Source organism: Hibiscus syriacus, unplaced genomic scaffold (genome assembly GCF_006381635.1).
Source record: "Hibiscus syriacus cultivar Baekdansim isolate YM2019G1 unplaced genomic scaffold, ASM638163v2 tig00110482_pilon, whole genome shotgun sequence".
NCBI lineage: Eukaryota > Viridiplantae > Streptophyta > Magnoliopsida > Malvales > Malvaceae > Hibiscus > Hibiscus syriacus.
The window spans coordinates 1150587-1173810 of NW_024062758.1; the positions used below are offsets into that span (position 1 = coordinate 1150587).

The window sequence follows — 23224 nt, forward strand, 5'->3', positions numbered from 1 at the left end:
TTTGATTTTTAAGATAACTTAAGCTTTCCTTAAGCTTAGTTATCCTCTAAGGATCAAAACTCATGCTTAAAATCAACAAACAATCAAGAAATTAGAGAACTCACCTTTGCTTTGAGTTTTCACGTGGAGAAGAGAAGAAGATGAAGAAGAGAATTGCTTTGAAGCTTATCTCTTCAGTCATTATCCACATGGGTATTATAATACCCATTAATTATTATTTAATTATTTTCCTTGTTCAATTACTTATTTACCCTTTGAATCCTTTAATATTTACTAATAACTTTCAGGAAATATCTCCACATAAATCATTAAACTATTAAACTATTCTACTTTAATCACCATATTCTGAAATTTTTAAAATTTAGTCATTAACCCGTAGTTTGGGATGTTACATGGATCCTATGAATGTTGATGATGAAGCTGAAATGACAATGACCAGAGGACCTGTTAAAAAGCCAAATATTTCAGGTCCGCCCCAAAAACCAAATGTGGTTATAGAAGGTTCCCCTAGGCCAACCGTGGAAAATGAGCATTCCCTTGTGAGAGATAAGTTTCACTCAAAGAATAGGGTCACAAAATATGACCGAATGTTGACCAAGAAAGCCAAGAAGGATCAACATCTCATAATTAGAGGTTCTACCCCTTTTCAATCATCAAAACAGGGCACTCAATGCTCTCAGCCGGATTTATTACACCGGGATATATCCAACCACAATGGCCCCCGAATGTAAAATGGACCTACAAGGAGATTCCTTGGGTAAACCAAGATTGAACCCTAGCTTGTTCAGCTAAAGTTCCTGGAAACTTTGAGGATCCTTTAGAATAAGAATCCAGAAGAGCAAGGTAGAAGACTCGGAAGTTGTCAATTCAACAGAGAATGCCTACGAAGAACATCCGAACATGAGGGTTTCCGTGAATGTAATCCGAGACTGGCCTGTGGGTTTGAGAATGGATGGGGCAGTTGTACCTAGGAAGACACCTCAAACTGCTTCAACAGAGGATTCCTATAAAAAAACCTAAGGTGCAGGAGGATCGAAAAAGAAATCCAAGTAAATGAGCTTTTATGAATGTGGTCCGAGATTGGCCCGTGGGTTTAAGAATCAGTGGAGCAGACGTAGCTTCAACACCTATATCAGATTTCCTGAAGGTAAGAGGGATTCTGGGCAACTCAGGAGGATTAATGAATATTACGCCCATCACAGCTGCAATATGTGTTCGGGATCCAACCAAAACTATCACCACCGAGGAAAATCGTTTTGGATCTAAATTTGTGCCCAATTTCCAGCAACCAGGAAAAAAAATACTGATAAGTCACGAAGAAGTGGGATTTTCCATGGAAAATGAGCCGGAGGAGGCAGAAATTGATGTGTCTGAGGGTACATCAAAAAAGAGCCTCGGCCAGGAAGGAGTGGGGAACTAGCGCAGATGAAAGCCCTAATCCAACTAGTGGGGCACCCAAATGAGGCCTTATTCCATTTCGTGGCATTCTGTTTGAAATTGTTTTTTAATTTTCTTGTATTTGGAACTTATTTTTTAACTCTTTTTGGATATTTAAATGAATTTATGTTGAATGATGAACAAAATTTACAACTTGAAATTCCTTGAATATCACCTGAATTAAAAGTTTTTTAATAATTGAGGTTGTAAATATTTGACAACTGACAAGATTGAACACTGCAAAACAAAGACCTCTTGGTCCTAATTTAAAAGATACATCAGAATACATGTTTTTCTCTTACAGAGACCGAACTAGTTTTCTCTTCTCATGAAGAGTCCATCAAAGGTTTGGTATTCAGGTATGTGTTAGGAGCGAACATAATGGGGCAACTAGCACATGAGATTGCATTGGTTTATACTTTTGTTCAAGACGTTCAGTGATGATAATGATCTTCACAGATGGAATAGTCAAGTAAGCAAATCTAGTTTAGGTTAGTTGTTTGGAAATTGAATTCTAAAGATGAGATTCCTTGACTTTCAAAAAAACCTAGACTATAACAGGTTCTTCTTGACAAACTTAAGAAATTGTATCCGTATACCCACATTATAATATTATATATATACAATAAAGCTTGAGTTGTCCCTCTAGAGAAATTGGTTAAAAGCCCCGGCTTTATAGATAATATTCAGCTAGCCTGATAAAGGCGATTATACTATACAATAAAGTTTGAGCAGTCCCTCTAAGGCAATTGGTTAAACTCCCCGACTTTATGGATAAGATTCAGCTAACCTGATGAAGGTATTTACATATTGAGCTGTCCCTCTAGAGCAATTGGTTAAACGCCCCGGCTTTATGGATTCAGCTAGCCAGACAATGGCAAATTTAAATAAGGAGTTTCGGTAAAAATGGACTAAGGGAGTTAAGGAACACCTGTTATAGTCAAATACACACGAGCACTCAAGAATCTCATTTTTATATCGATATTTATGTACTACCTTTGTTAGAGGAGCTTGCAAAACTTGAACATATGGAAGATTTCAGATAACTGAAATAGAAGTATTCTGAAAGGTCTAGCCATTGATTATGCTAGTTATGGAACTTTTTTCGCCTCCGATCAAATCAAGAAAAAGGGTATGTCATGATCTTCATGATGACTGAATCGATGAAACAAACCTTAATAACCCACCTCTAAACCAACTTTTCATTCTTGATATTTGTCAAAAGTTTGCAGTTATCAAAGATTAAAAGAGCATTTTATTCTTTTGATATCCAATAAACTCTTGTTTTATGATTTACTTCAATTCTGAAACCTAGAAGAAGACAATATTTTCCAAAACTCCTTTTGATATTTTTCAAAATTTTGAAAATTCAAAGGAAGAAAAGCATTTTCAAACAAGATGAGTTCTCTGGAAGCATGTATTGGAAATCAACGAATATCTCTTCGAAGCTCAAGATTGAAACTGGGGCAGGAGAAGCCAATTTTTTTGGGGCAAAATTTGATAGGGAAAGGAAAATAAATTGTCTTAGGTTGAGGTTTGCAAGAGTACACCCTGGTGGAAATAAAGACAAACTGAGTCAGAGATGGAATGAAGACTGGTCACGCAATTATTCCCTTCACAGATCAACATTTTGTTTTAAGCATATTGAAGAATCCAAGATCAAGAATCAGAAATTCAAGATTCTAGCGTCAAGAGTCATCAAGGCTGACAACCAGGGATTGAGATTTCTATCCAAACCCTAAAATAACATATTTTGCATATATATTTTAGGCATACAAAAGAGCATCGTATGCATAGCATCGCATATGTGCATAATTTTGCAGATTCTAGCTAGAGTCAATTTTCAACTTCGCAGCGAAGGATATTGGACTCGAAACGACACAATTTGCTCGAGAGTAGATTTCAACTTCATAACGAATGATATCTAGCTCGAAGCCAAACTTCAAAATAAATGGGTCATCCACGATTTCAACTTCATGGTGAAGGGAATCGTGTCCACCCGTAACATACAATACTTGGATTTCAACTTCACGGTGAAGGATATTCAAGTCAAGGCTCAACTTCACGACGAATGGGCCATCCGCGATTTCAACTCTACGACAGAGGATATCGTACCTACACATCCATGATTTCAACTCCACGACGGAGGATATCGTGACATTCGAGGCTTAACTTCAACGCGAAGGGGCTTCCCAATTTCATAACCAATTTCAACTTCACAGCGAAGGATATTGGACCCAAGACAACACAAGCTCAACTTCACGACGAAGGGGCGTCTGCTTGTCAACAAACAACTTTCAGAGTCAATTTCAACTTCACAACGAAGGATATTGGACTCAAGACAGCACAAGCTCAACTTCAAGGTGAAGGGGCGGCTGACTGTCAACAAACAATTTTCCAGTTCCAAAACCAATTTCAAATTCACGACGAAGGATATTGGACTCGGAGCAATACAACTCATTGGATTTCAACTTCACGACAAAGGATATCCAATTCCCAGGGTTAACTTCACGACGAAGAGGCCGTATACAATTCCAACTTCACCAACAGATTGACCCAACTTCACGACGAGTGAGTCATCTATGACGCATCAATACCGAAGTCTTCAGGACAAGCTTTTCACCTCCACGACGAAGTATCGTGAGCTAGAAGACGGTTCAGAGGCCACTTGCCAATGGTTTTGAGTACGATTTCAACTTCACGACGAAGGATATCGCGCTCAGAAGTTTCCAGTTTATCCTGACCTCACGACGAGGGAGTAATTTTGTGATTTAATCCAATTATCGGATTTTAACTCTACAACAGAGGATATTCTATAGGATTTGACCCCTATAGGGATGATACATTTGTGGTAAATGAAAAGTGTGTCTTTTAATCTTTGCCATATCCCCGTTACACGACTATGGGCAAAGAGGGGCAGCTGTAGACACACTTTTTGTGACTGGAATGAACATATATTTATATATATTATATATATATTGTATAAATATTATTATAAACATGTTTTACATTTTGTATCAGGCCCAACAATGCCTAATGGTCCAGACCCACAACAGGTTAGGGTTTTCAGAAACCCTAGCTCACTCCACTCTTGTCCCAGCCGCCAACAATGGGAACCGTTGGATCAAGGTATGATCCAACGGTCCACAACACGTAAAGGTTTCCAGAAACCCTAGCTTTCCATTCGGTTCTCATCTGCGCCGCATCACCAAGACTCCAAGGGTATCACGCCGCTACCAGCTCTCCTTTCACACATTCAACGCCGAGTTTCAAGGCACTCCATCACTCATACAACATCCGCAACAACGTGGATGTTTGGGACACCGAAAAAATAGCAAATAAGGCATTAGTTTAGTTCGAGTATGACTCAGAAAGCAAGCTAAAAATAGTTTATTTTTAGTATAAATACATGTAATCAGTCCATTTGTACACTGCAGTGGATACGAAGTAAAAAAGCAAAAGTTACTTACAAATCGCAACCAAGAGCAGTATTTCATTTGAAAGCATTTATATTCGAAAGAAAGAAAGGTAAGATTCATACTTTTGAGTGTTGTCTTTGTCTAGTTTAGTGTCTTTGCTGTTTTTTGGTTCGAAAGGAACTCAAAGGGAGCGTTTTAGCCGATGAACGGAGGGGTTTGGTCGTGATCTTCTTTTGTAGATCTAGCCCCGAGGCTCATATTTTATAAAAAATGTTTTGATTTTTGAAAACTAGAGAAGAAAAGCTTTCGAAAAAGTAAAAAATCATTTTTTTACCGCCGATGATCGACAGCGGCGAGGCGGCGCAAGGGTGGCCTACGACCAGATTCTGGAAAGCTTTTTCATGTTCTTCATTTGTGAAGAACATTAAAGAGAAAAACGGTGGAGGGTGAGGGTTCTCTGTTTTGAGAATGAGAGATTATGAAAGCTTTAAAAAAATTTAACTTAAATATTAAACCCATTGGACTGCCCAACCCGATCCATAACCCGTCAGATCCGTGTGTTTCTGAACCAATTAGGGTAAACTACCCTTTTGGTCCCTCCTGCCTTATAGGTCTGTTATTTTGGTCCCAAATCTGATTTTTAAACTCTGATTCGCTTTTAAATTGGCCACTCGGTTTGCTTTTCATTTCATTTTAATCCTTATTATATATATACATACTTAATTATATTTTTCTATTTATTTACTATATTTATCTATTTTTGGTGTTTTATTTATTTATTTATGTTATATTATACCATTTTTTACATATATATTTTATATCACTATTTCTTATATATATACGTATAGATATATTGCTATTAGTATTATTTTTTTTCATTTTCATTTTATTTTATTTCCTTTTATTATTTCATATTAATATCTTGTTTAAACGTTATTATATATGTAAATATTTTGTTTCTTTTTTTATCTTAATATATATTTTATTTGTTTGTTTGTATTCTATTTTCCTAATGTTCATGTATATATGTACATATATTTTTATTGCTTTTTTAATTATCTTATTGAATATTATATTATATATATCACTAGCCTACCTAACCTTTGAATTATCATTTTCTCATGGCCCCCCTTGTTCACAATCTGACCAAAACTTCACATTTCGGTGAAATGATGGTATTTCTTTTTTTTAGATTTATATATTTTTATTAGATATATACATATATGCATATTATTATTATTACTACTTACTTCTTATTATATTTATTTTATTTTATTTTATTTTATCTTATTTTTTATTCAGTTTATTTAATATTTTTATCATCATTTTTTTATTATATGTTTCTTTATTTTATTTTTTTTCTTTGATTTATTTATTTATTTATTCCTTTCATTTGACTTATTTAATATTTTTTTATTTATTTATTTCATCTAACATTTTAACTTTGTAGAAAAATTCTCAATTGATCAAAGGTAAGCAATTAGGATAAGAGTTTTACATTTCAATTTAAATTTTCAATTTTTCTTAATTTAAGACAACTGGAAATTATATAGTACCAAAAGGACAGTTCAAGGGTGCTAACCCTTCATTGACTGTAATCGACTCTCGAATCCGACACATCTTTGGTAAGACGCAGATCAGGTAAGAAATAAGGTATCCGATCAACCCATTTTTCATAAAATAAATGATCAGTGGTGATTCCAATCTACAATTTTCAAGTCGAAGCCTAATTTCGAGATCTAACCGAAAGACGGTTACGACACACGACACGTAAGAATCTTCCTCCGTCCTCATTGTCCCCTCCATAATTATTCTGCATTGAGATCTATACGTTTCTCTTTGCTTTCAGCTAAACAAAGCGTTGGCCTTCTTTTCACACTTCATGCATCTCCTCATTCGGGAAAGAAGCCCTAACTGAAATATTTCATCTTTTTTTTTGGGTTTTATTTCGTTATTTCGATCAAAAGCTGAAAACCCAGATTGAGATTGAAGCTAATTTATCGAAGGATGAGAAGTAGTGTGGTTAAAGATGTAGTCTTTGAGGGTGTTTCCTGGGGGGGGGGGGAAATGGAGGGAATTTTGTTTCAAATGAAGTCGAGAAAAAGGGTTCCAATGAAGGTATGGTTAACTGCTCAAAGATCAATGGGTCTTCTCGTGGGTGTAAATCACATTTCCTCCAGGTATTGCACTCGCTAAATTTGGTTTTCTCATTTTTGTGTTGGCTTCAATCTCTCTGGGTTTTCACATTTTAGTTGATACAACAATAAAAAAAACAACTCTCTCCTCTTCATATTGGATCTTTCTTGTTCCTACTGAAAAAATTCATGGATTTTAAGGCCCCCAAGCCGATAATATTTCAAGGGTCTTTACGGAGGCGTGTCCTTGTACGCGCTTTCATGCTTGCAGCTGCTTTGTCGATTGTTCCTTCGCTGCAAATGATTTCCGGGAGCGGTCCAGATATTTTGTATACCCTTTCTACCTCGGCAGGTTGTGCCATTAGACCCGGTTCTTCAAGCTCCAACGTTTTCCCCGGCAAGTTCTTGTTCTCCAAAGTTTGGGGTTCATTTGGATCGGTTCAATGTGAACAAAACATGAACTTGATAACCAGCGTGGTTAAAGAGTTAATGGAAAAGCAAATGTTGAGTTACACTGCAAAAGCTCTTTGTGTCGACGAAGGCTCAATGTCGGCTGTTATGGCATTGAGAGACTTGGGATTCTCTGATGTTACTGGGGTTTACATGCACCCCTTTTCTCTTAAGCATAAGAAATTTACTCATGACCTCGATTATCATGACAATTCTTATGATTTTGTGATATCTAGGGACCGCAATAAGGTTTCGGGCCCTGCTATTCTTGTGCTTGAGAATGAACGTGTTTTAAAGCCCGGTGGAATAGGGTCCATGCTTGTCGGTCCGAGTGGTTTGGACCCTACTAGCTTGATACGGTCTGTTACCCCTGTTTCTTCCTTACTGAAAGCTTCCACTGTTGTTCATGTTGATTATGTGGATAACTTCACATTGATTGTATTCAAGAAGAAACTTGAAAACGCCTCTTACTTCGAGCAGTATCGGCTTCCGGCCGATTGTCCGTCTATGGCAAACAGCGAAGATATATTAGATAACATCGAGCCTCTTTCGGAGGAGAAGCCAGTTTGGTTTGGAACAAGTATTGCTTATTTGCCTTGTTATGATTCTAATCATATTTGTGTTAAGCAGATATGCTAGCACAGGAAACACAAACAAATGGGGAACGAAAGCTTGAGAGAGAAGAGTAAGAAAGAGAGGCCGTACTCTCACAATCTTTATTGATGAAAAACCTGTAATATCTCTAAAGAGACCAGGTGGTATTATACAAAGTGGTATGAATAAGTTGAAACTAGTATTCTAACAACCTCTCCTAACTCACTCAATCCACAACCACTTGATTAACGATGCAGTTTACACAACAGAAACTTAACCTGCACTCGTTGGAAAGGAAAGCAACTACATTCTAATATTCATAACATTCACTTTACTTTGTCCAGCTTCTTGCCCTTGAAGTAGCTTCACCCTACTTCGAATATTCATTACATGCCTGAGTTCGTCAACATATCTGATAAGCAAGGTTTGGTGTATATTGATATTGGAGCGAGCATTAGAACTCTGATGTCACAGATTGGTTCTTGCCGTCGTATCCCGTGGATCGCAAGGCGTTCGGCGTTTATTTTGTGGATGATAATACTTCGGTGATGCTAACCCTGGTATCAACTTTGTTTACTACCCAGGACTTGCTAGAAATGGAACTACAGGAAGTAAGACTGTTACCGAGTCCGATATTATAGATGACTTGGATCCGTTTGTTGTAAATGAAGGATTCGATTTCCTTCTCTTTGTTAAAGAAACAGTCCAACATGCATACTTTGTGGTTTTGAAGATGAATGCAGGGGAAGTGGGAAATGCTCTCAGGTTGCTTTGTGTGTTTGAGCAGCAGAATAAGCGACCACTAAAGTCTTTAGTTTGCTTGAATAAAAGATGCACGTACTGTGTTCTTATGTTTGGTTCATATTAGTTATACATGAACATAATGAGTCTAAAATATAATAGGTAAAATTAACTTGATAGAAATCAATTGTAGCCGAAAAATTTATCAACAACGTAACTTTTTAAAGTAATATGAATAATATTTTAAATTAAAATTAATTTTTTTATAAAATGTATAATCATTTAGGTTGTAATTTTAAAAATTATTATTAAAACTTTCTCAATTATAATAGAAATTATTATTAATTATCTAATTTTTTAAAGTAGATAGATAACATTTTAAATTAAAAAATTTCATAATATACAAATTTTATTCGTAAATGAAACTATTATTAACTATAAGTAATAATATTTTAAGTTGAATAAATTAGGTTTAAATATCACATTACTCCCTAAATTATACCATTTATATCGAATTACATTTTAAAGTAATTTTCAAAACGCTTGTTTTTATTATAAATTGTTACATCGATTGACCCAAATCATTATTTCTTTTAAAAAATAAATTCTCACACAATCAGATTACTACACATTTAATTTTGATTTATTTTATATGAAAAAATTAAAATTATATAATATGTCAAAAATGGCCCCTCCTTCTTCTTCTCCCCCTCCACATTGCACTCCTTTCTGCAGAACCAACACTCCTCTTTTCCTTTTCTCCATTTTGTATCCTAATCTCTCCCAAACTTTCTTACCCTCTCCATCGCTCCTTCCAACTCCATCAATGTCCAAAAAGGTTATATCTTTATTAATCTGCCTTTGATTCCAAATTTCAGTCCAAAAACCCCGATAGTTTTGTGAAGCTCGGGAGCCAATTGAGGAAGAAAACATGGGGTAATGATTTAACCCTCTCCATTTTGTTTGTGAAGCTTCAGACAGGGAGAACTCCTTCAGCGGTCGATTTGGCTTTTCCACTTCTAGTTTTGTTTCGAGCGATAGATTTTCCGATGAGTTTGTGGAGAATCGGGATTACACAGCTGAGATTCCCGATGAGTGTTTAGCTTATGTTTTTCAATTCCTCGGTCCCGGAGATCGGAACCTTTGTTCGCTCGTATGTAAGCGGTGGCTTTGCGTTGACGGTTGGAGCCGCCACCGCTTGTCTCTCAACGCCCAATCTGAGATCGTCGCTTCTTTGGACTGTTTTCTCAGAGAAAAGAAGAAGAAAGATCAGATTTGGGGAAAATGTTGATTCAGATGGGAAATTATAAGGCAAAAAAAGAAAAAAAAAGTTGAAATGTAGGGTTCATGAATTTGGCCCCGTCAAAGGGGGGAATGCTTCTCCTCGTCGCAAGAAGAAAAAAAGGATGGTGGTGCAAGGGAAAGGGAGAGTGCACGGTGGAGGGCGAGAAAAAGAAGCAGGGGCATTTTGACATATTATATAATTTTAATTTTTAATTGATTTTCATTTCTTTATATAAAATAAATTAAAATTAAACAATGTTGTGACGTGTTTTGATTAGTATGAGAAATAAGGGGTAAAATGTCCGGAAAAATCATTTAAGGGAAGTATCCGTCTAAACATGTTTTGATTTGAGAGAATCTTTTGACTTGTTTCTTTCATAAATAGGGTATATATATACACATACATATACAAATTTACAATAAGAGTGATACACAAAAATTATAGTTACATTGCTAATTCAATGAATGCTTAGTTTTCTCAATCCCTCAGGAACCATTGTTCTAACACGAGACAATGAAAACATTACTTAGATAGCTAAAAGACTGAAAGAATTCAGATATATCAAGCAACGTCATCATATCCCTCTGCAACATCTTCAAAAATCGTTTCCAAACCAGGAGAACTTGAAGGCTTTTCTGGGTAAATGATGGGAGCCGGAGCTACTTCCATCCAATAACTTCTTTGCCCGCTTTTCTTTGCCATTTTTTTTTTTTTGAAGGATTCAATGAAGAGTCAAATTCTGATATTTTGTTGATGTTAACAAAGGGTTAAAACAATGGGAAATACCTCTCTTCCTTCTGTTCCAAGAAAGAAGAGAGATGTTATAAAACCTGGGGAGGACTTCCAAAAAAGAACCTTTTGGTTCTAAGAAATCAATTGAGATTGGTGAAGACCACAACTCCAAAAGAGGTTTAAATGGTGAGCTTAAACAAACATTCACCGACATGGTTTTCGACTGATCTAAAGAGAGGATTGAAATCCGGGGAAGCAATGAATTTTTTTCACTAAAATTAGTATTCTGTTCTATCAGGTGAATAACAAACGTTGATTCCAGGGTAATTTCTAGCATTCAAAATGCTAGAAATAGAAAATGAATTCCAAGACCAGCCATGAAAAGGGTTTACTGAAAATGTAAAGAATCTAAGCGTCAACAGAATACTACGTATAATCCATTGATTTAAAGACAAATACCACTTAGATTATCACATCCAAAAAGAATCCACTGTTATTAATGCGACTGAAACAATTAAATCAGCGACTACTTTAACCAATCAACAAATGGCAAAATGCTACGGAAGCAGACGATGAACAAGAGAAAATCCAAAGCTGTAACTAAAAAATCCCATCACAAATTCAATAATTTCATCAAACATAGAAGCAAATTTGGAAATGCATTCATCAACCCCAATATTTCATTCAAGCATTCGTTCCACAATGAGCAAAACCACCTAAACAGTAGAAAATGATTTAATGAGCAGATATGAGTTTGATTAAATAGCTCGCTGAAAAGCATGTTAGCTGACAATCTAAGCATGAATAAAATATCAAATTGAAACTATTGACCCAAAGCATCAACACCCCTGGGCAAAGTCTAACTCATTAATTGCTTGAACTAATCTTCAACAAATGGCACAGTGCTTGAACTAATCATCAACAATCTATCGAAACAGTCTATAGGCTGATTCAATGTTACTGAAACAAAATCAAACTCAGTAATTGCTTGAACTAATCATCAACAAATGGCGAAGTGCTATCAAAACATAATATAATCAGGAGGAAATCCAATGCTTTAACTCAAGAATCCCATCACACATTCAGTAATTTCATCAAAAACAGAAGAAAATTAAGTGCATCTGAAAATGGCTTCAATCTAAATCGATATTTCATCCCAGTATTGAACTTCCACAATAAGCAAAATCACCAAAACAAAAACTTAAATCATAGGTATCTTTATTCGGAATATATTAAATCCACCACCTACAGAAAATTCTTGAGCATATGAAACCCCTGGGGAACTCGATCATTATCATATGTTAAACAACCACCCAAAAAAAACATGAACTTTATCTTTGTTCACTCCAAGGGAACATCGATATCCCCATCAGAAATCTCCTGCTGCAGGTCTTTAGGGTCTTTCTCATCAACCGTGCACCCAACAGAGACACAAGTTCCCAAGATCTCCTTCACGGTTCCTCTCAGATCCTTAGCCATGGATCTAGGCCTCATGACTCTGGCAATCTCGATCACATCATCAAGGCTAATATTCCCATTATGCTTGATATTCTTCGTCTTCTTACGATCCCTTTCAGGCTCTTTCAAAGCCTTGATGACCAGAGCGGCGGCGGAGGGGACTACGGTGACTTTGGCTTGACGGTTCTGGACGGTAAGCTTGACGGTAACACGTAATCCCTTCCAGTCCTTGGCGGTTTCTTTGGCAATGTCTTCGCCAATTTTCTTGGGGGAGAGACCCAAAGGACCGATCTTGGGCGCGAGGGAACTGGCAGCTCCGACTTCACCTCCGGTAACTCGAACGAAGACGTCGACGACTTGGGTCGGGTCGAACTTCGGCGGCATGTTTAGGGTTTGGAATTTGAGAGGTTAGTTAGAGAGCAAAGAGTGTGAATTTGTGCGGCGGCGACGTGGAAATGAGCAGTGTTGGAGTTTAAAGAGGTGGAAAATTAGGGGTTTGGGGTTTGAGAAATTTTGGGCTTTAGAAATAACGATAATAGTCCAGAGAGTTTGGGAAATCTCTACGCCTCTTATTTGCCCATTGGGATGCTTATTCTAAAAATTGACTTTTACCTCATGCCAGGGATGAAGTAACGTAACATGGAGTTCTATCATCCATTTAAAAAAATTAGATCCTAAATTATTATTAGGGAAAATTATATAAATAGTCTCTAAACTTTAGAATATTTGCATTTTGATCACCCAACTTTTGAAACTTGCAATACAGTAATCGAACTTTTAGTTCGTTTTCAGTAAGATTCTGTTGTTATCTCCCATTAGTTTTTGCTGACGTGACACTTAACTCCGTTAACTCCCCTCATTCTCCTCATCCTTATTCTTCTTCACACACATAAAAATGACTTTTGTTAACCCCACCTCCATTTGAGATATTATTTGAGGCTCACTCCTTCCATCTCGAGTCTCGACAAAGTGTTGTCTGGAATACTTCATTTTATCTGTAATCCCCTAGACTTGGCCTGAGAGTTACGACCGAATCTAAGCTATCACCTGTCGTAATAGAAGTCATTTTCATATTTAAAACATAGTCCAAATCTATTTCATTAAATAAAACTCATGAAATGGTAAAATACTGAAATAACCATTAGAAAAAATCCATACGATAAATATACAGAGATATCGGTGTCGGAAAACAAAATATTAGTAATACATATATGTGAAGAAAGTGGTAAAAATATGTGTCACCAAAGTATAACAAAAAAGACATACAAAAATATACAGTGGTACAAAACTGAGGAGAGATCGGTCTTCTTGATGTCGAGTCTTCTAGCCTACTGTCGCTTACTATCTGAAAAGTTAAAAATTAAATAATGAGCTAAAAACCCCAATATGCTCCTTGCAATGTATAAAAACATACAAATAAAATACTTCGGTAAAAGTTAAGTATAAAATAGGTTTTGAAAACATGAACTCTACTCCCTTCTTGACACCAGAATGTGTATGTTCCCTTGAACCATACACCTACATGTACACCCAATAAGGACCTTATATTGATAGCATAAATGCCTACGGTAAGGACTTGCCCTGTACACAAAGAAGAGGAATATGTGGTAAGGACTAACCCTGTGCACAAAGCAAAGATGCCTACGATAAAGTCTTACAAGTCATAGACTAAGCCTGAAATACTTCCTCCAAGCATACCCCCAATAATAGTAAATATGCATGTATTTGAGTGAAAAAGTATTTTAATTTATTAAAACATTAAAACATGTCATATTCTATAATCAGATATAGAAATATGGTAGCCAGAGATCATGTCAGAAATATATGCAAATCAGATATAATGCAATCATAGTATTTAATATAATCAAAATTTTAAAACAGTTCAAGCAGATAGTCCAAAACAGTACTATAACACCAATAGGAACACACTTGTACCAGTTTGAGAAGTCGGGTACGATAGCCTACTCTCGGGTCTGCTTATCACGATTGGCGATAACTTTAGATCCTACGAGTCAGAAAAATGTATTAAAATCCTAAAATAGTAAATAATAAAATTTAATTCAACTATTTACAAAAACCTACGAGTAGCTCTCAAAGAACGTAGACTGTACGGATTTGTTGGACGAAAAACGTTGGACCTAGTAGGCCATCGGTCAAGGGAATCATGAGTACCTTTATAAAAATATAATCTTAGATTAATTCCATAATCAATTCCCAAATAAAAATGCAGAAATACTAAAAATACTAAGCAACTTTGGTTTAATGGGCTCGATTCGAGGCTTTCAGGTTAGAATTTGGTGAAATAGACCGTAAAATTAGACCCAAGACATCGAAAAATGTCAAGAGGGAGGTTTTTCAGGAAAAAAAAGTCAACACCGGTCAATGGTCAAAGTCAACGCCAGTTAACAGTCAATGACGATGGTCAACGGTGGCAGTCAATGGTCAACTGCTCAGCTAGGCTCGAATCGACTCAATTCGATTTGATCGATTCAATTCAATTTGATCGTTTCAATTCGGTTCGCTTAGGCCTGTCTGATTTGGTTTGGGTTTTGGGCCAGACAAGAATACAGGTCGGGTCAGATACGATTACGAATTGGGTAGCTGGTTTGAATCGGGTTGACATGCTTCTAAAAGCCCACCAGGGTTGTAGAAAAGCCTCACGAGTAGCGGCGTCGTGCGTGGTGGCTTCCGGCTACATAAAAATTACCAAAATTTTTTAAAATTATTTTAAGCGTTTTGAGACACTTACCAAGCTCGGTTCACAACGATGAATGACGAAGAGCTTGATTATGCTACGTCAGAAAATATCGATTGCTCACCCCTCCACACACCGTGACAGAGACATAAAAAGGATAACCGTTTGACTCGGAATGACACTAGGAACACGATGAGATGAACGATGTAACTATCAGAGCTACTTTCGGCGATGAAACATCGTTTGAACTTTCTTGGAGTTGAAATGCTAAAATGGAAGGTTTAGAGAGAGAAGATAGGTTTCCCAAATAGGGCAAGTTTCTAGTTTTAGGGTGCCTTTAAACCCAACTTAAATAAAATGGAAAAATCATGCCATAAGACTTCAAGTGTTTCAAAATTCATGAATTTTCCCCGAATTAAATGAAAACTTCATTTTTTCATCAAATTTATTTTAAATTCATTTTACTCCTCAAAATTAATGTAACATCCCAAAGATCGGGTTAGTGACTAAAATGAGAACTTTAAAAAATTTAGGGATCAATATAGGAAAAATTAAAAAGTTTAAGGACTTAATTAGGAATATTTCAGTGTTGGATTAAATTATAATTATGGAAAGAGAGAAGGGCATTATGGTAATTTTAGTTCAAAAATTTTTTTCCCTTATATAAAAGTGAAACACGTGGGGGGGAGTTATCTGGAAGACTCTTCTTCTTCTTGCTTTCCTCTTCTTCACGTGGGCTTTAGCTATAAGGTAAGTTGGATTTTATTATTGATTTCTTGAATTTTCAAGGGGGTTTTGATTATTTGGGTGTTATATAAGCTTAAGGAAAGCTTATATAAGCTTAAAACATCAAGAAGAGAGAATTAGAAAGGAATTTCTATTAAGAGTTTAGAAATGAACTTTTGATATAGAAAGGTTTTTGAAGTTCTGATGATGAATTTGACTTGTCAAGAGTTTAATTAAGAAGTTAGAGGTAATATAAATGAATTTAGAACACATGGAAAAATTGGTGAAATTCTTTGATTCAAGAATTTTGGTTAATTATGAAAGATAATAAAGTGTTATGAGGTTTAAAGAAGGTTTGCATGTATATGGATGAGTTTTAAGGCATAAGAAAAAGTTAACAAGTAGAATTTGGAGGTAAGTGTTTAATTTTCGGGCTTGAAAATGGAAATCTGAGCTAAGGGGTATCAATACTTGTTGAGTATGTACCGATACCTCAAGACAATTTATGAAGAACTGATTCATAGGGTATCGATACTTATATGAACAATATCGGTATCATATGGAAGATGTATCGATACCTATGTGGAGGGTATCGATACCTGGGAAATTTTGAAGTTAATATTGGTATCGGTACCTGGGTGGGGTATCAATACCCTAGCATAAAGGTATCAGTACCTTGAGGATGATACCGATACCACTTAAGTTGAAATGTTGGAATTGAAGTTTTACTTGGGTTTGTATTAAAATGGATCGTACCAAGTAATCCGAATATCGACACTAATTAAATTTCGTACTCGTGTAGATATTGATCGGAAGCAAAGTTCTGAAAGATCGTCAGAGTAAGATTCGTAAAAGAACAAAAGCTTGGTAATGTCCATTGAGACCCATGTGAGTACATGATGATGATAAGAGTAGGTTATGCTATGGAATTAAGACTTGTGATAAGTCTAATTCCTATATTAGGTTGCATGAGTATGTGAATATAAGTTTATAGGGATATGAGGTTTAGAGGTATTTTAGTCCACACATATGTTAAAGGTAAGTGCATTTTTATACGTGATATATGTGAATATGCCTAGTATGGATTACATGTATGAGATTTATATGAATATATAATAGCATGATTCGAAGCATGATTAGGATTGTGTACTATGTGAATGTGCTTTGCTTGCATTTCATGTTATGTGATATGTATTTATGTGATATGTGTTATATGATAATGATCTATGATACAATACAAGAATGTTACCTGAGTTATTTGATAATAAGTCATAAGATTGCATACATATGTAATATAAATTATAAGATAAGAAAATATGTGTTTATATGTATATGAGAAGATACAAGAACAAGAAACAAGTAAAGTGATATGTGAATATGAAATCATATGAAAACGTGACATGAGCTACGTGATGATATGTTATATAAATACAAGAACTTGTGATATGAAACTCCAAGTGAGTATTATATGATATATATGATATGAAGTCATGAGCTTATATGTGTATATGATATGAATATATGAAAGTGTGATAACAGAATAATAATGCCCATGTTATGTGTTATGAGAGCTAGGGGTAAAGTTGGCATGCCAAGAGTCGAGGGTTCTACGTGGTCCTTCGGGACATATGTGTTCTATGTGGTCCTTCGGGACATAGTGGTCATTCGGGACAAATTCCACGCGCCCATAGTAGGAATATTACGAGCTGTGGTGACAACATATGTGCACAACCTCTATGTACTCACATATCTTAAGTTCTCAAAAGTATACATGGGCTTTAAAGATAATAAATAACTTGTAATGATAATATGTGTGTTCTGTTGTGAAATGATATATGTGTTATATAATGCATATGAATATTAAGTTCATGATAATAATAATAAGTGCATATGTGTATTGGTTATATGTAATGATATGTGATTATGTATGATATGATAGTAGTAATAATTCATGCATTGTAGTTAATTAGAGTTTATGTTATATATTTATGTCAAGTATATGCTTATATGATAAAAAGAAATTAGGGATAATAAAATATGTAATGATAAGCATGTTAATGATGGTTTAAGTAAGTATATCAGTATGTTGTTGTATTGTATGATATGTACATGTATTTGTTAGTATATATATGAATTTGGATGTCTCACTAAGTCTATAACTTAGTATGTAAGTGTCTTACACGTAGGTATGGATAAGCGAGAGGATCAAGCTTAGGACCAACAGAACAACATATCTCCACTCAAAGATCAGATCAAAAATATTTTGTAAAGTATGTTTTGTTATGTAAATTAGTATGTTGGCATGTAACAAAGTTATTAGGTATGTAAGCTCTGATGGAGTTTGGCAATGTATTGAACATGTTTATGTAAAAGAATAACTTTATAGTATGAAAGTTTTAAATTTTTCATGGTTTTTATTAAAGTACATGTTTTGACTAGTCAATGTGACACCTCAGATTCGTATCCGGGTCGGATACGGGTTGGGGTGTTACAATTAATATTAAGAAAAATCTAAGCCCTATTTTGCGGTATGATAACTCTCTCCCCTTAAAAGAAATTTCATCCTCGAAATTTATCTGGTTTGAACAGATGCAATAACCAAGCCTCCATTGACTCCAATGTCTCCCAGGTAGCTTCTTCGGGACTGCGATTGCTCCACTAAAATTTGACCATCAAAATACGCATGTTCCGAAGAACTCCATGATTCTGATCCAAAATCTGAACATGTTCTTCCTCATAGGACAAATCAGGCCTCAATCCACATGCTCAACCTGAATGACATGACCCAAATCAGGACGGTATCGCCTCAACATAGATACATGGGAAAACATCATGAATGTTGCTAAGCTGGGGAGATAACTCAAGCTGATAAAAAATAGGTCAGACTCTCTTTAGAATTCGGCACAACCCAATAAATCTCGGACTCAACTTACCCTTACATCCAAATCTCGACACCTTATTCCACGGAGATACCTTCAGAAAAACCTGATCCTCAACCTTAAACTTGATATCCTTCATCCTCTAATCAACATAAGATTTATGTCTATCAAAGGCCTCTCTTGGGCGATCATAGATCAATCAGTCAGTATCATTTGTCTCGTAGACTAACTCTAGACCCAAAGTCCTCATATCATGCAACTTACTCCAACAGATAGGAGTATGGCATTTAAGTCCATATAGAACCTCATTCGGTGCTATACGGATGCTATCATGATAACTATTATTATAAGCAAACTCAACTAACGGTAAAAATTTCTCCTAGCTACCACGGAAGTCAATCACACAACTCCATAACATATCCTCCAGAACCTGTATCACTCTCTTGGACTGACCATCGACCTACAGATGAAAATTTGTACTAAAGTTTATATGAGTACATAGATCCTCATGTAAAGCCTTCCAAAATCTAGAAGTGAATATCGAGTATTGGTTAGAGATGATAGACAACGGAACACCATGAAGTCTGACAATTTCAGAGATATATATCCTAGCCAGCTTGTCTAGGGAATAATTAACTCGAACATGAATAAAGTGAGCTGACTTAGTGAGTCGATCAATAATCACCCAAACATAATCCTTTTTAGGAGTCAAGGGTAACCTAATCACAAAATCCATCGTGATGTGTCCCTTAAGGTCTGTAGAACGATTCTCAAATGCTCATTGTACTATGCTTCAGTTCGAGAATATACCAATATGTCATGTCGTCTATAAACACGACCATAAACTGTTCTAGATAAGGTCGAAATACTCGATTCATCATATCCATAAAGGCAGTAGGGCATTGGTTAACCCGAATGACATCACTAGAAACTCGTAATGCCCATATCGCGGAAGGCATTCTTTAGGACGTCAGAATCTTTCACCTTTAGTTGGTTATAACCAAATCTCATGACTATCTTCAAAAAGATGGAAATCCATTGGAATTGGTCAAACAGATCAACGATCCTGGGTAAAGGATATTTGTTTTTAACCGTGAGCTTGTTAAGCTTCTTGTAAACAATATGGAATCTTAATGTCCCATATTTCTTCTTAACAAAGAGAATTGGAGCACCCCCTCGGTAAAATACTAGGATGAATGAATCCCCTATCCAACAACTCTTGGAGTTAGACCTTTAATTCCTTAATCTCCTTAGAGGTCATACGCTAAGGAGCCATCAAAACTGGAGTCGGACCAGAATAGACTTCAATCTCAAACTCAACTTCTTTATCTGGTTGTAAACCAGGAAACTCATTAGAGAAGACATCGAGAAATTCTTTAACGGTATGGATTCTCTCTATGTCAGATCAAGAACCCCTGGTATCTAGAATATAAGCGAGGAATACCTTAGAACGCTTCCTTATCATCCTTTTAGTTACCAAAGTGTATTTGCAAAAATTTAATTGATGTCCAATATACAATATTATTATATTCTTATTATAAACTAACATAAATTGTGTTATGAATTTTTTTTATCAATTTTATTATTTTATATTTGCATAACTCGCATGTTAAAGTAATCTAATGATTTTTTAATAATTATAGTTTAATTTATTTTTAATATCTATTTATTTATTTCTATTTTTAAAAGTTAAATACCAAATAATTTTTTACTATTTTAATTTTGGATTCAAATTTTCATTTATATTAACCAAACATGTTTTTCAATTTTCAGAAAACTGAAAATGAAAATTATTTTCTGAAAACAAAAACAAAAAATAGAAAATATTTTTCTAAAACCAAACAAAATTCCCATATAATTTAAATAATATTTTACATCTTTTATTAATAAGTTATTTTAACCTTTAAAATTTTATAAATTAGTCACTCCTAAAATTTTATAATTTCACCTTGCTTAAAATCTTTTATAATTTCACCTGGCATAAAATCTTAAGTTCCTGTATCTCTGTAAACAAATCGTACAGGATCGAGTCTCATAAAAACATCCAATGCTTAAACAGTAATCATATTATGAAAGAGCCTATAAGAGACTACTAGGCTGAGAGAGGTGGGGGAAAAGCAATTTATAATTTAATGGTTGCTTTCCCTCAAGGATATACTGCACTTTCGAAGTTGAAAAAAAATAGCTTAGGAGCCCTAGCAAAACTCATCTATTTACACTGCCTGGAGCAATTGACAATACAACAGATTTGGAAAAGGCTGCACAATGCTGTAACCGAAAAGTACAAACTTATAAAGTCATCACTGGGATGCCAGTGACCAGAAATTCATTAGGAACGACGGCGACATGGCGAACCAGCTGATGAAAGCCATTGCTGTAGCAGTCTCGAACCTGGTACAGTGGTTAAAAGCACACCTGTTGAGATCTTTTCCGATCAGCACTGTAATCCCAGCAGATGCACAAGCTGCAGCAAATGTAAGGGTCGACGTGATCTGCATCAAAACATCACTAGGTTTGTTCAATTAGCAAATGAAGTTAACTAAACATTCCCACCAGTGAATCCCAAAGCTAACCCACCAAAGATTGTGATATGGACACTAGCATGCACATAGAGAGTCATATAACTTCGGATATGGATACTTTAAGGAAAATGAAAGGTCAGGGTCGGAGTAACATAGTTAACATGGGCATTGAAAACAATAAATGTGACGAGTAGTGTCAAATTATCAGTTCTATATATAGCTAAGTTGGCAAGGTAGAGGAGAAAATGTATCAGAATTAGATGGAAATTTCATTCGCAAAACCAGAATATTGCTTAGTGAAATGTTCATCAAGGTTTAAATTACGGTATAAGTGTCTCTTTCTTTAACAATTAAATTTTTAGACCCTTTGTTCTCTTTTAAAAGATCTCTGTATGAACATAAAGCGCAAAATGCAAGAACGAACATCATGCCGGTTATGGTAACTTTAACCCTAAAGAACTAAAAGAGCTTTTATGAAAGGATGAAACAAGAACAGTCCTAAAGTTTCCTAGAGTTAATTCAGTGCATGAATAGCTAACAAACATAGAATAATCTAACGGTTAGCCTTGTTGTAGAGTCTGTATGCTGGATCAAGAGTCGCTTACCCCATCGCCAATGGTGAACAAACGGATTGCTTTGTAGTTCCGCAGGCTTCGTTTCACCAAAAGAGCGTATATATCAACAAAAGCAAGAGACAAGCTCCACAAACTTTGCAAGCCAACAGCAAGAACGAGGTAGCTGATGCATTAAGCATGATACCACTAAGATTAAAATCATGAAACTATCATCTCGCATGTTACAGACAACAGTTTTGTCAAAACTGTTTCGAAATCCCAGCTTATAAACCAAAAACCAGCATAGCTTTGTCACACATTTGGGGATAGTAATCATCTTTTTAGGTTTTAACTAACCTAACATGCACTGGTCAATAAATACAAGGATTAAATCTCAAACTTTACCAAAGCGGGGGGACAAGCAGCATATTTTGACCCAGACATTAATCTAATGGAAGATGATGAATAAACATAACAATTTACCTATACATCTGCTTGAAAGATCAAAATTCTATATAAAAACTTGAAACTAGGAGAGTTGTAGTTGATCATAAAGCTAAAATGATAATCATAATAGTTTGGCGATGATCAAGGCTAACAAATTGAATGTCACTTTCATTAGCTCAAGTTTGCACCTTATTGGTTGAAACTGAAATTTACAATTAGAAAAATCAGAACAAAAAATCAAACTGAAAAATCTTCACTAACAAATTCAATACAACATAAAAGAAAAACCCAAGAAATCAAACAATTAACTCAGATGATAATTATAATAGTTTGCTGGTGATCAAGGCCGATAAATTGAATGTCTCTTTAATTAGCTCAGGTTTGCAGTCGATCAGAACAAAAAATCAAACTGAAAAACCCTCACATTCAATACAACATAAAGGAAACCCCAGGAAAGGGAAAAGATCCCCACTAACAAAATTCTTAAACAAAAGGGGTTAATTACCTAAAAGCGGTGGCGGAGCGGAAATCATTGGTTGTGGCCATTACAGAGACGGAAATGACGGCGAAGCTGAACTGAGAAAGACGAAGAAAAAGGCCACCTTTAGTTCCAGGCATGCCTTGAACGTCCTTCATCCTCACTCTAGGACCATGAACTGCATCCTCCGCCAACGGTGGAGCCTCCACCGGGTGCACCGCCGGACGGCTGACGTTCATTGCTTCACTTTTTTAACAAAAGGAAAAAAAGTTACGATTTTTAATGAATTGGAAGAGACAAAGCTCTATTTTTCCATTGTTTTTTGTGAAAAGAAAATGTATGAAATTAGAATTTGTAAAGGGAAAATTTGGGTTTAGTTCCCTTCTCTTAGAACGAACTGTTAACTAAGCTCTCTTTAGCTGACTTTAGTTAAAAGTCAATGGCTGTCCGTTGTTGGATCTGAGCCGTTGGATTCATGAACAGTGTGTAATTTCGGACCTGATGAAAATCATGGAACCAGCATTGATTCTCTTTTACATTTTGACCCATAACTTTGGCGTTATTCAATAAATAAATAAATAAATAAAACCATTAATTATCCTCAGAATTGTTAGAAAAATGATCCCCAAAGTGTTAACGTAATCGTGTCTTAAGAAACGCGCGATAATGTCT

General features: G+C 35.5%; 2 protein-coding genes and 1 pseudogene across 2 annotated transcripts; 1 reads left to right on the forward strand and 2 right to left on the reverse strand.

Moving 5' to 3' along the window:
* The first annotated feature begins 6766 nt into the window (after window positions 1–6766).
* Window positions 6767–10067, forward strand: LOC120128623 (annotated as a pseudogene).
* Window positions 10068–11978: 1911 nt separating this feature from the next.
* On the reverse strand, window positions 11979–12723 carry LOC120129039 (60S ribosomal protein L12-3-like). The gene has a single exon (XM_039146641.1). It carries the CDS (start codon window positions 12633–12635, stop codon window positions 12135–12137), a length of 501 nt encoding a protein of 166 aa, XP_039002572.1. The 5' UTR covers window positions 12636–12723; the 3' UTR covers window positions 11979–12134.
* Window positions 12724–20727: 8004 nt separating this feature from the next.
* On the reverse strand, window positions 20728–22924 carry LOC120129038 (CASP-like protein 5A1). Its single transcript, XM_039146640.1, has 3 exons — window positions 22580–22924; window positions 21679–21811; window positions 20728–21043 (listed from the first exon to the last, which is right to left on the reverse strand). The coding sequence occupies exons 1-3, from the start codon at window positions 22789–22791 to the stop codon at window positions 20852–20854; spliced, it is 537 nt and encodes a 178-aa protein (XP_039002571.1). The 5' UTR covers window positions 22792–22924; the 3' UTR covers window positions 20728–20851.
* Window positions 22925–23224: the final 300 nt, after the last annotated feature.

Excerpts from the sequence above, each read along its gene's own strand:
- LOC120129038 (XM_039146640.1), bottom strand. The coding sequence starts at position 22,791 with ATGAACGTCAGCCGTCCGGCGGTGCACCCGGTGGAGGCTCCACCGTTG. Across the intron at positions 21,812-22,579 it reads CGCTCCGCCACCGCTTTTAG|CTACCTCGTTCTTGCTGTTG; the intron begins GTAATTAACCCC and ends TTAATGCATCAG. Across the intron at positions 21,044-21,678 it reads TGTTCACCATTGGCGATGGG|ATCACGTCGACCCTTACATT; the intron begins GTAAGCGACTCT and ends GTTTTGATGCAG.
- LOC120129039 (XM_039146641.1), bottom strand. The coding sequence starts at position 12,635 with ATGCCGCCGAAGTTCGACCCGACCCAAGTCGTCGACGTCTTCGTTCGA.